The sequence below is a fragment of the Oryctolagus cuniculus genome, chromosome 1 (assembly GCF_051225735.1).
Source record: "Oryctolagus cuniculus isolate XC-2025 breed Fujian yellow rabbit chromosome 1, ASM5122573v1, whole genome shotgun sequence".
Taxonomy (NCBI): Eukaryota; Metazoa; Chordata; class Mammalia; order Lagomorpha; family Leporidae; genus Oryctolagus; species Oryctolagus cuniculus.
In genome coordinates, this window is record NC_142867.1 from 48,801,283 (window position 1) to 48,814,318 (window position 13,036).

The window sequence follows — 13,036 nt, forward strand, 5'->3', positions numbered from 1 at the left end:
CCTTCCTTCCGCCTGCCTCCCCTTTCCCAGACTTTCTTTCCTCCCGTTCTTCACCCTATCCAGCCCCACTCCCCCGGTCTCCGTCCCGCCCCCTCTCACCAAGTCGCTGCACCTGCAGGGACTCCCCCGCCGGCTCTGTCCCGGGCAGCCAGACGCACGTGAGTAGCAAGCAGAGCGTGGGCGCTGGGGCTCCCATCGGGGCTCGTGGGCCGGCACAGAGGGGACGGGCGGGAGTGTGGGGTCCGGCTCCCGAGGAGCCTCTCCCCGGTTTAAGTTGAGTCACACCTCCACTTGGCGGCTGCCGGACCCTCGGGTTCTCTTGGCCCAGCGCTCCCTTAGCCCCTCCTCCCAGGCGATTGGCTCCTCCCAGAGCTAGAGCCACAGGACTGCCCAGCTCATTACCATAAGTTTGGCCTTGGCCCGGGATTTGCCCTTCTTGGGTTCACAACACTCAGCCCTAAATCCCCTGGGAGGGCAAAAAAGATTACCTGTGCAGCCTGCAGCTCCCCTGAGCTGGGTCCTGGGAGCCCCTGACAGCAGACACCCTAGACCCCGCTGTGAGTGTGGGGCTGCCCTCTCCCTTTGCTGAGGCTGGGACACACCACCCGTGGTCAGTGGGCGGTAGCACAGCCGAGACTCAGGCCTGTAGGGTTTCAGCCTTGTGCTTCCGCCACTCCCCACTACAGCTGCTGCCTGGGTCCCCGAGTTCTGAGCACCTCTTGGGAGTGACTCATGCCTCAGTCCTCTGAATGCCAGCACTAGCGCAGAAACTGCTAACTCAGTGTCGGAAGCGCCTCATATCCCCATATTACTGCTCCCAGCAAAGCCACTCTTGGACAAAAACAACTTGACCCTTGTGAATGGTAGGACTTGCAAATAGTGTCAAAACAGGCCAAGGGGCCTCTGCCTGCAGCGCCGGCATCCCATATGGGCGCCAGGTTCTAGTTCCAGTTGCTCTTCTTCGAGGCCAGCTCTCTGCTGTGGCCCAGGAGGGCAGTGGAGGATGGCCCAAGTGCTTGGGCCCCTGCACCTGCATGGGAGACCAGGAGGAGGCACCTGGCTCCTGGCTTCGTATCGGTGTAGCTCTGCCCGTGGCGGCCATTTGGGCAATGAACCAACAGAAGGAAGACCTTTCTCTCTGTCTCTCTCACTAACTCTTATCTGCCCAAAAAAAAAAAAAAATTCGGGCCTGAGAATCTTTTCACTTTGGCCAGTACTAAAGGATGGCCAACTAGCTGTGAGGCCTTGCAGATAATTATGGAGATGATGGCAGGAAGGAGAAGGAGGAGGAGAGTGGCCCAACAGATCCCTAGGCAGGGGTATGGATTTGGGGCGCATTCATTCATTCATTCAGCCACTCAACAAATTTGCTGAGCATCTATTTTGTTTTATACACTGTTCTAGGCCCAGAGTGGTAAAAGAAACACACATAGCTGTCCTCACTTAAGGTACAGACAGGAAGAGGAGAGAGCCAAGGATGATGCCTTAAAGATTACGCTGGATAATGGGGCAGGTATTGTGGCGTGGGTGAGGCTGGCATCCCTTATGGAGACTGGTTCGTGTCCTGGCTGCGACACTTCCAGTCCAGCCCCTGCTGCAGTAATGATTCCACCCATTTGGGAAACCAGGATGAAGATGGTGGCTCCTGGATTCAGCCTGGCCCAGTTCCAACTGTTACAGACATCTGGGGAGTGAACCGGCGGATGGAAGATCTCTCTCTGTGTCTCTGTAACTGTGACTTTGAAATAAATAAATAAAGCCTTAAAACACACACTGGTTTAAGAAATAAGCAAAGGCGGGTTGTCTCCAAGAGCAGTCCTGGGAAAGGACTCCAAGCTGCTCTCAGGGCCAGGAAGGGAGCTTCGGCCACACACATGGATGGGGTAGCAATCCTGCATTCCTCACTCTGCAGGTGACCACTTGCCACTCTGCTGGACTATGGAATAAGCAGCCTTATGAAATGCAGAGAATCACAGAAGTGTGTTGGAGGGGAGTAGGTTTTATGTGATCTTCCCTGGACCCTTGAAAATTTCGCTCGTCTGTCTCCCAATAACTTAGCCCAAATGAAAACAGTCTACTTGCACATCAGCGATTAGGGGCGGGACACAGGGGCCCCATGAAGTTGGGACGGCGCTGTCCCCGCCCCCTGCCATGGGAGAGGATCACACTGGGTCAAGTTCAGGCACAAACTACACAGCTGAACCAAGCCCCTCTGCATTCACTCACTTGTCTCATCTATTCCCAGTCTCCTCTTTCCTCTCAGGCACCCGGGCCTGGGTCAGCCTGGTCTCTGCACCCAACAGCACACACAGGAGTGTGAATTGAATCAAAGGAGCCAGAGGGTCTGGACCCTGGGCAAAGGTCAGCCATAATTAATCAGATGTCCCTACCTGGCCCCTGCAGCTCAGTGGCTGTGTCTGTGCCTAGTGCCTTTCCGTTTTGGTTTGGGGAGGGGCACTAGTTCAGGCCCCTGCTAGCCACAGTAAGACCACCTGGCTTTCAAGGAACAGATCAGACAGATTTCTTCCCCAGCGCCTGGCGAAAGCCACAGGTGGGCTGAAGGTGAGGGGTGCGCCTGAGTGACAGTCGCAGGAGGGCGTGTGGAGCTTGACTTGCGTATCCAGGGGCAACCGACAAGATAACCCTCCCCGCACCGATGGGAAGAGACTCCCACAAGGAAGTCCCCAAATCTCCCACCCCCGCGTCTTCATGAGCTCCTCCTTCCTCAACCACCCCTGTTGGAGACTCCTCCCCAGAGAAACGCCAGCACCAATCAGCCCCGCTTCCACCCCCAAGCAGGAGCACTTCTGCTCCCTGGGCCTCGGGGGAGGGACGAGGAGCAGGTGTCCCCCGCCTCCCGGAGGCCCCGCCCGGGCCCCGCCCCCGCCGCGCCTGGGCCCCGCCCCTCGCGCCGAGGGTGGCTCCGCGGGTCACTGTCGCTGCTCAGGCCAGCTCCTGGCTGCCAGGCCCCCGCAGGAGTGCGGTGTGCAGCGACGCGGCTCGATCCGACCCAGCCATGGACCGCAAAGTGGCCCGGGAGTTCCGGCACAAGGTGAGAGCTGTGTGGGGGCCCCTGGACTCCCAAGTCCCCAGCTGGAGAGGGAGGGGAGGGACACTCCCTCTGGGGCTTTTCTAGGCCGGCCTCAGGGTTGCCATCAGACACCCAGTGAGATGGATGTGAAGAGCCCTCCTTGGGTGATCTCCTGGGAGTGTTCTTTCTCCTGCTCTCTGGGGACTGGGAACTCCCTGGCCTCAGGACTCCTTCCAGACTTGGCCTGAGACACTCTCGAGGTCCCCCTCCCATGGGCAAATCCGCATCCCCCCTGGCACCCCAGCTCAGGGCCGTGGGAGCCTGCGGGGGAAAACCAGGAGACTGTGTGTGTCTCTGCTCTTTGAGCTCCAAACACGAGATGGGAGCTTTCTCGGCCCTTGTCCCCTGCCTACTGGCATTTCTTAGGGCCTGAGAAAAGGCATGGGCTGGTGCTGGCCAGGCTGCAGGGGAAAAAAGTGGGGCACTGGGGATGCCAGATCTGGCCAGCCACTTCCTCCAGGCTGTGCCCCAAAGAGGGGCTGCACTGTGGCCCTGGGTCCCCACAGACCTCCCTGGAAGCGCCTGGATTCCACCCAGGGTGTTTCTAGAACTGTGTAGGGTCTGCTGAGGCCCTGAGGCCAGAGAGAGCTCTGGAAAGAGACCCAGAGACCCGGCCCCCAGCCTTTAGGATGCCTCAGAGTCTGGGGTGAAGCCAACCATGTCTGGAGCTCCCCTATGTAGGGGCCAGGTCTTCCCAGAGGGATGGTATCTTAAGACCAAGCCTTCCAAGGTCTGAGAGACAGAGCCCAGGCTGGCAAGGCCAGGGATAAGCCCCTGGGGGAGCCCAGGGAGCCAACCAGTGAGGGGTCCACCAGGGCTTGAGGCCACCCAGTCTGCACCACAGACCTCACGCTAGTAACTTCCCAGGGCGGGGAACCGATGTGGGGCCCAGGGTTTGGACCCCCTGAGGGGAAGCTCAGCCCGGCAGAAATCACCCCAGTGGAGGCCTTGGGCATCCGGGACCCTGTGCCCTGGGGTGGTAGATAGCTGGGAGCTCAGCAGGACGTGGGGGGCCGGCAGGTGTCCAGGGGAGCACGTGCTAGGTGAGATTTTGGCCGCGGAGGCCCCTGGTCAGGTGCAGGTTTCGGGCAACCCACTGGGCAGGAGCTCAGTCTCCCACTCCCGTGGCTGAGACTCCGGCTTGAATTTCTATCCCCTGCCTCTGCAAGGAAAGTCAGGTTCTCTGGTGCCTTCCACCTTCTGCTGCTTTGGAGAAAGTTTTCCCCGGGCCCCGCCCTGCTCCTCTGCATGGCAGGAGTCACCACCTGCCCAGGCTCCTCTGGGCCTGGACTTTGTGCCCTGCTGCCTCCCACACTGCAGCAGCCAGCAGCCTTCCCCTCCCAGCTTGGGGATCACCAGGAAGTGGGGAGGGAGGGTGACGTGACCGAGAGAGATGGGGACGCACAGCTCTGTTGGAGGAAACTTACAGCTTGCATCTGTCTCTAGGTGGCCTTCTAGATGTCCCTTCCTTCCCTCAAGGGAGTGAATTTACCCCGGGGCTTGGTCTGTAACCTGAGTAGCACTCTGTTTAAGGTAGTGTGTTACAATGGAAAGTGCCTTGACCTTGACTGTGAGCCCGTTACTTAACCTGTCTGTGCCTCCTTGAAATGAGGATGATGATACTTGGCCAATAAAGTGAGCACGTGTGCTGAGTGACATCCGCGTGTGTGTCGGGAGCTTCAGTAGTCCTTGGCACTCGGGGAGTCCTCGGCCAATGCCCGCCATTGTCACCGGCAGAAGCAGGGTTAACTCTCACAACCAGCGAGGCCTCAGGCTTTGGGCAAGCCCTGAGGTGGGAAGACAGCAAAGGAGTAAGCCAGGATGCAGGTGCTGGCTGCTCTGTGTCCTGCAACCACACGGCTCCCTACCCGTGCCTGCTGTGTTAGCCAGTGGGCAGCAGGCGCCTGTACCTCTTTGCTGGTGCAGGCTCCCCAAGGCCTGCCCAGCTACAGGGAGCAGCCTTGGGCCACAAGGAGGCGACTTGATCAGACACTAAGGTTTTCTCACCCAGAGAACCAGCGTCGCAGAAGACGTCCCCTTCTGCTCTTGGCGCCTGCGTGTGCCAGGAACTTGGTTACTCATTGGCTCAAAAAGTATTTCTTGTGTGTTCAGCAATCATGCATTTACGAGCGTCTCTGGTGTACTCTGCCCGAGGCCGGGCATCTGAGGGTGGGGTAGAATGCGTGAGAACATCAGACGGAGCCCCTGCTTTCTGGGGGTTTGCCGGTTAGCCATTCATTCATGCGTGCCATAAATATCAATATTGTGCCAAATAGTGATACATGCTGTGCACAAAACCAACTGGGATGAGGGGGAGACGAGGGAGGATGACTGGTAGTCAGGGTGGTCAGGAGGGCTCTCTGAAGAGGTGAGATCTGAGCAGAGACTTGGCAGGAGTGAGGGGAAGAGCCGTGGGGTTATCTGTGGGAGAGCACTCCAAGGTGAGAGAGCAGCCAGTGCAAGGCCCTGGGACAAGCATAGGCTTGGCCTGTTGAGGGCCGGCAGATAGGACAGTGTGTCGGAGAGATTACAGAGTGGGGAGAAGTGGAGGTGGGGCCCTGGCATGTCGTAGCCAGGACTTGGGGTTTTATTCCAGCAGGGAGTGGCCAATCTATATTTTAAAGAGTTTCCCTGGCTGTTCTGTAGAGAACAGACTGTCAGGATCAAACGTGGCAGGGGGACTCCTGAGCAGTCCAGGCCTCAAGCCCAGGTGAGATGGAATGGGGCAGGAGACACATTAGAGGTGGAACTGGCTGCCTTGGCTGATGGGTTGGCTGTGCAGAGAGAGGTGTTGAGGCTGGGTCCTCGCGTTGGGAAGAGGAGCAGGTTGGTGGGGGTGGAGTGAGAGAACTCTATTTCGAACATCTGAGGTTTGAGATGTCCTTTAGGCCTAGGAGCAGGGAGTGGCTGGGAGGGCTGGTTGCTGTGGGAGACTGGGGAGCAGGGTGGAGGTAGGGGCTGCAGGTGCACATCAGCAAGTCCCCAGGGTATAAATGATACGTGAGTCCCTGCAACTGAGGAGATCACGTGGAGAGATTGTGCAGAGGGCTAGACGAGCCTGGGCAGGGCCCCGGGCACCCCAGCTGTTGGAGGAGAGGCAGTGGGGAAGGGGCAGCAAGGGAGGTGGGGGAACCAGGAGAAGGAGGGCATGCTGTCGGGGCCAGGCTGGCTCCAGGGCTACAATCCATAGGCAAGACGAGAGCGTCTGGAGAAGATGCATGCTGTGTCCGTGGCCTTGGTGGTGTGATGGTTTCAAAAGCATCATTTACCCCCAAACACATTGAGTTGTATATATTTAATATGTACCCTGTTTACATGTCAACCATACTTCAATGAAGCGGTATTTAAAACAAGCAAGAAAGGTGGAGGGTAGTAAAACAAGAGTCCATTCAGCCCAGTGCTGTCTGGGGATGCACGAGGCAAAGGCTTGTGATGAATTGTGGCTGAATCTATCCATCCCACCAGCTTTTATGTTGGGCTGCTCATGGCCAGCTGCTGGGGGTATAGGGTTCCTATTCATTTATTCCCACTTCGTTGTATCCTGAGAACACTTAGAGGGAAGGCATTTCATGAAGCAGTTAAACCACTGCTTGGGAAGCCTACATCCCAATGTATCACAACGCTCCACCCACTGCTAATCCTGGGAGGCAGCAGGTGATGGCTCAAGTAGTTGGGTCTCTGGCACCCCCGTGGGAGACCTGGATTGAGTCCTGGACTCCTGGCTTCAGTCTGGTCCAGACCGAGCTGTTGTGAACATTTAGGGAGAGAAATGGCAGATGGCAGATCTTTCCCATTCTGTCTGTCTCTCTGTCTCTCTAACCTTTCAAATAATAAATAAAAATCGAAGTATTTGAAAACCATTAGGACACCTGCCAGGCATTCCTCATAATTGTTAATGCATTGAATTAATAATAAAAACAGTTATTAGTTTCTCATAGAAGAATTTGATCCTGTCAAAGAGGCTTTTGTCTCCATTTTACAGATGAGCAAACTGAGACGCAAAGAGAGGCAGACCCAGCTGGGGAAGGGTCTGCCTTCCACACTTACTCCTCAGGCCTGAATTTGGGTCATGCACAGGTTCATGGGGAGACAGGGAGGTAAAGAGAGAAAGCCCAGCCCACCTTGTTGGGTGTCATGGCAGGGATGGGGGCAGCTTGAAACTGTGTGCCCAGAGAATGCTATGACAGACTTTGTGGGAGCTCAAGGGACGGCTCCACCAGGAGGAGGTGACCTTTGGGGTGAATTTCAAAGGGAGAGTCCAGGAGAGAAACTAGTCTGGTGCCACCACAACTGATGGCCAGTATTCCCTCCCAGCAGGTGCACAGTAGGCTCATGCAGAGGGGATACCCCAGAGAGCTTTGCAAAGGGACTGAATCGAGAAGGGGTCAGGCACATGAACCCACAGGCATGGAAACACACCTTGGGCCAGCACAGGAAGCCAGCACCCTGCCAGACCAGGCAAGGCCCAGGGCTGTGGGGAGAGTGCAGCCGGGGACCGCAGCTTCTGGTGGAGGGACCAGCCTACTGTCCACAGCACTGCTGGGACTGAGACCCCGACTTCCTTTCTCCTCACCCTGACTCAGCTCCTGCCTACACCTGCCCCTGGCTGCACCAGCGTCCCTGTAGGGCACGGGAGCCCAAGCCAAGCCTCTCAGATCAGAGTCCTGGGCCAAGAAAGCCAGAGCTACAGAAGGGGAAGACCCAGCACATGTCTTGGAATCCTTAAAATGTCCTGGGCACTGTCCTGAAGGTTTTGCACACATCACTCATTTAATCTCCCCAGCAACCCCAGGAGGGCCGGTGCAGTGGAACAACATGCATTATTTAATGTGCGCTTGCTCTCTTTCTCCCTCTTGGGCTGGGTGCGCACGTGGAGTTGTACTTAGCATGTGTTGATTGTGTGGTTCCCTAGTGCACCTGTCTGGAAGGACTGGTTCCTATCGGGGAATATCGCAATAGGCGACAGAATGTCCCAAAACCAATTCCAGATTTTGTTTCCAATGGCCCTGGGCTTGAACGTGGTGACAGTGGATGTGTTTACTCTCCACCCACACAGGTGGACAGCACAGTACCTGTTGAGCAACAGCCAGAGACCTCTAATGCTGGCCAGGGAAGGGGGGGGGCGTGTGTGATAAAGAGAGCCCCCCCAACAGTTACTTATAATAGATGGAGGCTTCCCCTGGGGTTTCTGGTCCCTATATCAAGAGGGATCCAAGAAAAGGAAAAGCTTTCTAAATGTAGCTGGAGAAGCAAGACTGGTGTCTTGCACACAGTAGGTAATTGATAAATGTGTATCATACAAGTGCATGCAAAAAAGTTATGTACAGTAAATAAGTACCATATGGTAATTCGGGGGAAAGCAGAGCTCTTGGAACCAGCAGGCAGACTGTGGTCTTAGCTCTGCTGCTTCTTGGTGGGGGTGGGGGGTGTCTCTGTTTCCTTGTCTATGGAGTGGAGCTAATGATACCCCTCTCAGGGGTTGTTAGGATATCAACGAGAACACGTGTGGAGCTGCTCAGACAGGGAGTGCAGTCAGTGAACAGACTCTGGCCCAGATCTGAGTGCCGGGGAGTGACACCTGCTGAGCAGTGACAAGAAGATGGAGGCCAAGAAGGTTCTAGAACAGAGAAAGTGAGTTCATTGGCCTTTCAGTAGACACCACTGATCACAGTACACCTGTGTGTGCAGCAAGGTGCTGGCTACTGCAGGGAAACCAAGATCATGGGGGTGGGGGGGGAACCAGTGGTGATGCCCTACTGTGTGCTGGGTGTTGTCTCTGCGCCTGAGCTCAAGGTGCTGGGAGAGTGGTACAAAGCCCTCTCCAAACAGGGGCTTCTCAGGGCCTGCATTGTGCAACAGTAAGTAAAGCCACATGATGTTGGCATCCCATATGTACACTTGTTCATGTCCTGGCTGCTCCACTTCTGGTCCAGCTTCCTGCTCATGGCCTGGGAAAAGCAGGGGAGAATGGCTCAAATGGGAGGGAGACCCAGAAGAAGCTCCTGGCTCCTGGCTTTGGCCTGGCCAGCCCTGGCCTTTGCAGCCTTCTGGGGCGTGAACCAGCACATGGACGATTTCTCTGTAGCTCTGATTTTTAAAATAAAGAAGTAAATCTTAAGAAAACAAATAAAAAAAAAAAAAGCCAGGGTCTCCCTGAAGCCAATCCCTGGACTGTTGCGAGGCGGGAGTCCAGGAGGAGAGGATACTGCACACCTTTAAAAGAATGTTTAGGAAGCACAATTTGGGAGGCCATGGGATTGTCGCTGCACATTCAGGTTTCCTGAGACGTTTCCTTCTTTCTCCGTTTTCTTGCTGGAAGCCTGCGGAGTGAGGCGTGAGTGTGCTTCCCCTTGGGTGTGGTCAGAGTCCAGAGCAGTGCTATAATCCCGAGTCTCTTTGGAGACATTTCTGCGTGTGGAAAGACCCCTCCACGTTCAGGATCTCCTGTGTAAAAAACACGCGCCCAGTTTTGTTTATTGATCATTTAGATTCACATTGAAAGAGCATTCCATCTAAACCAAGACTATTTTCCAAGCTGTTGTGGCATATAAAGACTATTGTAATTCTTATTTGAGAGAGAGAGAGTCTTGCATCTATGGTTCGCTTCCCAAATGCCCACAACAGCTCGGGCTGGTTCAGTCTGAAGCCAGACACCCAGAGTTCAGTCTGGGTCTGCCATGTGGGTGGCAGGGATCCAACTACTGGAGCCCTCACCTGCTGCCCCCCAGGATGTGTGTTAGCAGGAAGCTGGAACTGGGAGTGGAGCTGGGACTCAAACCCAGACATTTTGATACGGGATGTGGGGTTCCCCCCCCGACCCCCAAACAGCATCCTAACTCCCTGGCCAAATGCCTGCCCCTAGGGCATGTTTTAAGTAGACAAGTAGGATATGGAGCTAGAAGGGACGTTCTGAGCAAGCACGGGAAGGTTCCAGAGTGTGGGAGAGCCCGGGCGTGCTCAGCTGCCGCCCGAGTCCCACCTGGGACGTCGTGGGGTGGACCCTGGAGAGGTGGGTAACCGGTGTTTGAGTGAACTCACTGGTGACAGGAGAAGCACATGCGACTGAAGGGCTACACCCGCAGTTGCCTTGGAAGGACACGGGGAGGATGTGGCTTCTGGGCAGGGCCTGGGAGGCAGAGGTCAGTGTCAAGGGCTGTCCACAAGACCCAGCAGCCTGGCACTTCCGGGAACAGAATCCCGCAAAGGCCGTCTCCAGGTAACCGGTGCTTAGCCCGGAGGACGCAGAAGGACAGAATCCTCCACCCGAATATTGCAAATGCCCTGTCTCCCACCACAGTGCTCCGCCCCAGGCACAATAATGCCGTCCCCCGAGGACAGCCCCTCTCGGCTGAGCGATGGCGCTCGGTGCATTTCTGAGGGGACTTCAGGACACGGCTGAGGCCTCTCTGCCTCTCAAATACATACATACATACATACATACATACATAAAAAACATAGGCGTTCTGTTTTCTTGCTCATTATGAACCAAACTAAAAAAGTTTTCTTAAAAGTACAGAGGGAAGAGATGGGGATCAGGGATAAGGAAAAATTTGAAAGCATGGAGTTTGACATTTTGGCCTGACGGCGCGTTGGGAGTGATTTGGCCCTAGGCCTGGGTGGGCCTCGTGCAGTAAACAAGGCATCCCTGGGTTCAGAGCTTAGCCCTGCTTTTAGCTGTGGGTTCTTGGTTAGCTGACTCTCTGATCCTCAGTCTTCTCATTTGCAGAATGGTGAGAGGTTCCCAGCCTCACAGGGCGAGGGTGATAAACCAACAGAATAAACCATGAGCACCTCTTGGGGCCACCGATGGGAGACAGATGTGTGCGAGGCTTCCTTCTCCTGGGTCCCCACAGTTTTTTCCCTCCCCCCCGCCCCCCGGAGCCTTGTGGGCAGCAGGAGGCCCGTTCATTCAATAGTTATTGACTGACTGCTTATTATGTATTAGGCATAAGTAATTTAAAAACAGAGGGCCAGTGCTGTGGCATAGCAGGTAAAGCTACCGCCCTCAGTGCCGGCATCCCTTATGGGTACTGGTTCAAGTCCTGGCTCATGGCCTCAGAAAGTGGTAGAAGATGGCCCAAGTCCTTGGGCCTCTGCACCTGTGTGGGAGACCCAGAGGAAGCTCCTGGCTCCTGACTTCAGATTGGCCCAGCTCCCACTGTTGTGGCCATTTGGGGAGTGAACCAGTGGATGGAAGACCTCTCTCTCTCTCTCTCTCTCTCTCTGCCTCTTCCTCTCTCTCTGTAACTCTGCCTTTCAAATGAGTAAATAAATTGTAGGAAAAAAAATGAGAGGAATTTAGAATGAAATAGACCTCAACCTTCTCTTCCTAGATTTTTCCATCTGGGGGTGGAGACAGATAAAGCAATTCACAAAGAAAGCAAAGTTTAAATTACAAAATGTACTTGATGGAATGACGGAAGGGAAAAGTTGGGGTGGGGGGAGGGGAGCTCTGTTGAGGTTGAGGGCAGGGAAGGCCTCTCTGGGAAGGGGCTCAGCCAGGCAGGGAAAGGGGAGGTACTCCAGGCAGAGGGAACAGTGTATGCCGAGGCCCTGAGGTGGGAAAGAGTTTTGCCAATGGGAGGAAATAGAAGGAGGTTCCTGTAGCTGGGAGGAGCCATGGGAGAGGCTGGGTAAGGAGGCAAGGAGGTGGGAATTGGACTTTAGGTGCGATCTGAAACTGCTAAGCAAGCAAGTGACCCGATCTAATCTCTAAAATCCTCCCGGCCACTGGTCCTGGGGGAGTTAGCATTTTTCTCTGCTCAGCCTCCCCCATCATAGCCCAGCTCAGGCCTGCCTGCAGGAGGGGCCCCCAGGCTGGGCACGGTGTGTAGAGCGAGGCCGGGCTGTGTCCGTACACAGCTCGGCTCTGTGTGGTGTGTGCAGGAGCCTGTCTACCATCCACTCAAGCAGGTGCTTGCCCGCCCCATCTTCCCAGCTGGCTGGGAGGGAGGGAGGGAGAAGGCAGGGGCGCCCCTCCGAGAGCAGGTGGGGTGGACCTCGGTGGCAGCTGAACCCAGGTTGTGAGTCGGGCGCCCCGCTGGGTCACTGGTGATTCTCATCTTCACTGAGATCCCCAGCCTGGTTTTCAGGGAACGGGAGGTGGCCTGATAAGGACCAAAATCCGCATCCCGTACCCCCTTGTTCAGGCCAGAGATCCCATGGGCAGGGCCCAGCATGACCTCTCTGTGTTGGAGCAGGCAGACTATTGCAAGCCTTCCAGAAACCCTTGAGATAGCCACAGGAAAAGGCAAAGCTGCTCCGGCCCCACGCTGAGCACCAACCCCAAGGGGGCCTGCAGCCTCTCTCTGGGGAGGGCTCAGATCCTGCCCTGCTGTCAGTCAGAGGCCGCACGGCCCCTTCAGCTTCTACCTTGCCCTGTTACTCAGACTGGAGAGCTGCGGCCACAGAACACAGAGATTCACACTGAGCTGTCCCAGGCAGTGGAGTGCAGGGTGCTGGGCTCACCAGCTCCCCTGGGATTGAGGTGCTAATGAAACAGTGCCTGAACCTGACCTTGGGGTGGCAGCCATTGACGTCAGCCAAGTTGAAATGATGTAACCTGAGTCTCCCCCTGAGGTAGATGTGCAGGGCCCTGAGGTTAGGGGAGGGAGTGGCCGGGAGGCTGACCAGTGGATGGAACTCAGGGCCAACCCAGCCTGGGCCAGACCAGGCCAGGCCAGGGTGGAGTCCCCAGGTACTGCTGTCACAGGGGAATCTGGTGGCCGAGTGCTTCTGGCAGGCAGGATGTGCTACCTGAGCGAGTGGCCCAAGTCCTTTCTGAAGGCATTTATCCGACATTACAGCCACCATCAGGTAAGACAGTGGGCTTCTTCCAGGCACAGGTGACAGAGCCGGGAGCGGCGGGGGGGCTGTGACAGGAGCAACAGCACTACCTCGGGTTGTGCTACAGTTATGTGGGACTTCACAAGTATGCATGTGTGT

General features: G+C 55.9%; 2 protein-coding genes across 9 annotated transcripts in view; one reads left to right on the forward strand and one right to left on the reverse strand.

Moving 5' to 3' along the window:
* The window catches only part of OTOG (otogelin), a 96,403-nt gene extending 95,849 nt beyond the window's left edge, over positions 1–554 (reverse strand). The window contains exon 1 of the mRNA XM_089305399.1: positions 100–554. Coding sequence (XP_089161525.1) covers positions 100–196 — 97 coding nt within the window. The 5' untranslated portion in view covers positions 197–554. The remainder of the gene's footprint in view (positions 1–99) is intronic.
* Positions 555–2,887: 2,333 nt separating this feature from the next.
* The window catches only part of USH1C (USH1 protein network component harmonin), a 46,960-nt gene continuing 36,811 nt past the window's right edge, over positions 2,888–13,036 (forward strand). For 7 of the 8 annotated variants that reach the window (XR_016218458.1, XR_016218465.1, XM_008275111.5 and 4 more), the window contains exon 1: positions 2,898–3,052. Coding sequence is in view for 6 of the 8 variants with exons in the window: in XM_008275111.5 (XP_008273333.3) it covers positions 3,017–3,052 (36 nt within the window). In the remaining 2 variants the exon portion in view is untranslated. Of the gene's footprint in view, positions 3,053–13,036 lie in introns of all 8 variants that reach the window. The other variant, XM_008275113.5, reaches the window with a different exon arrangement.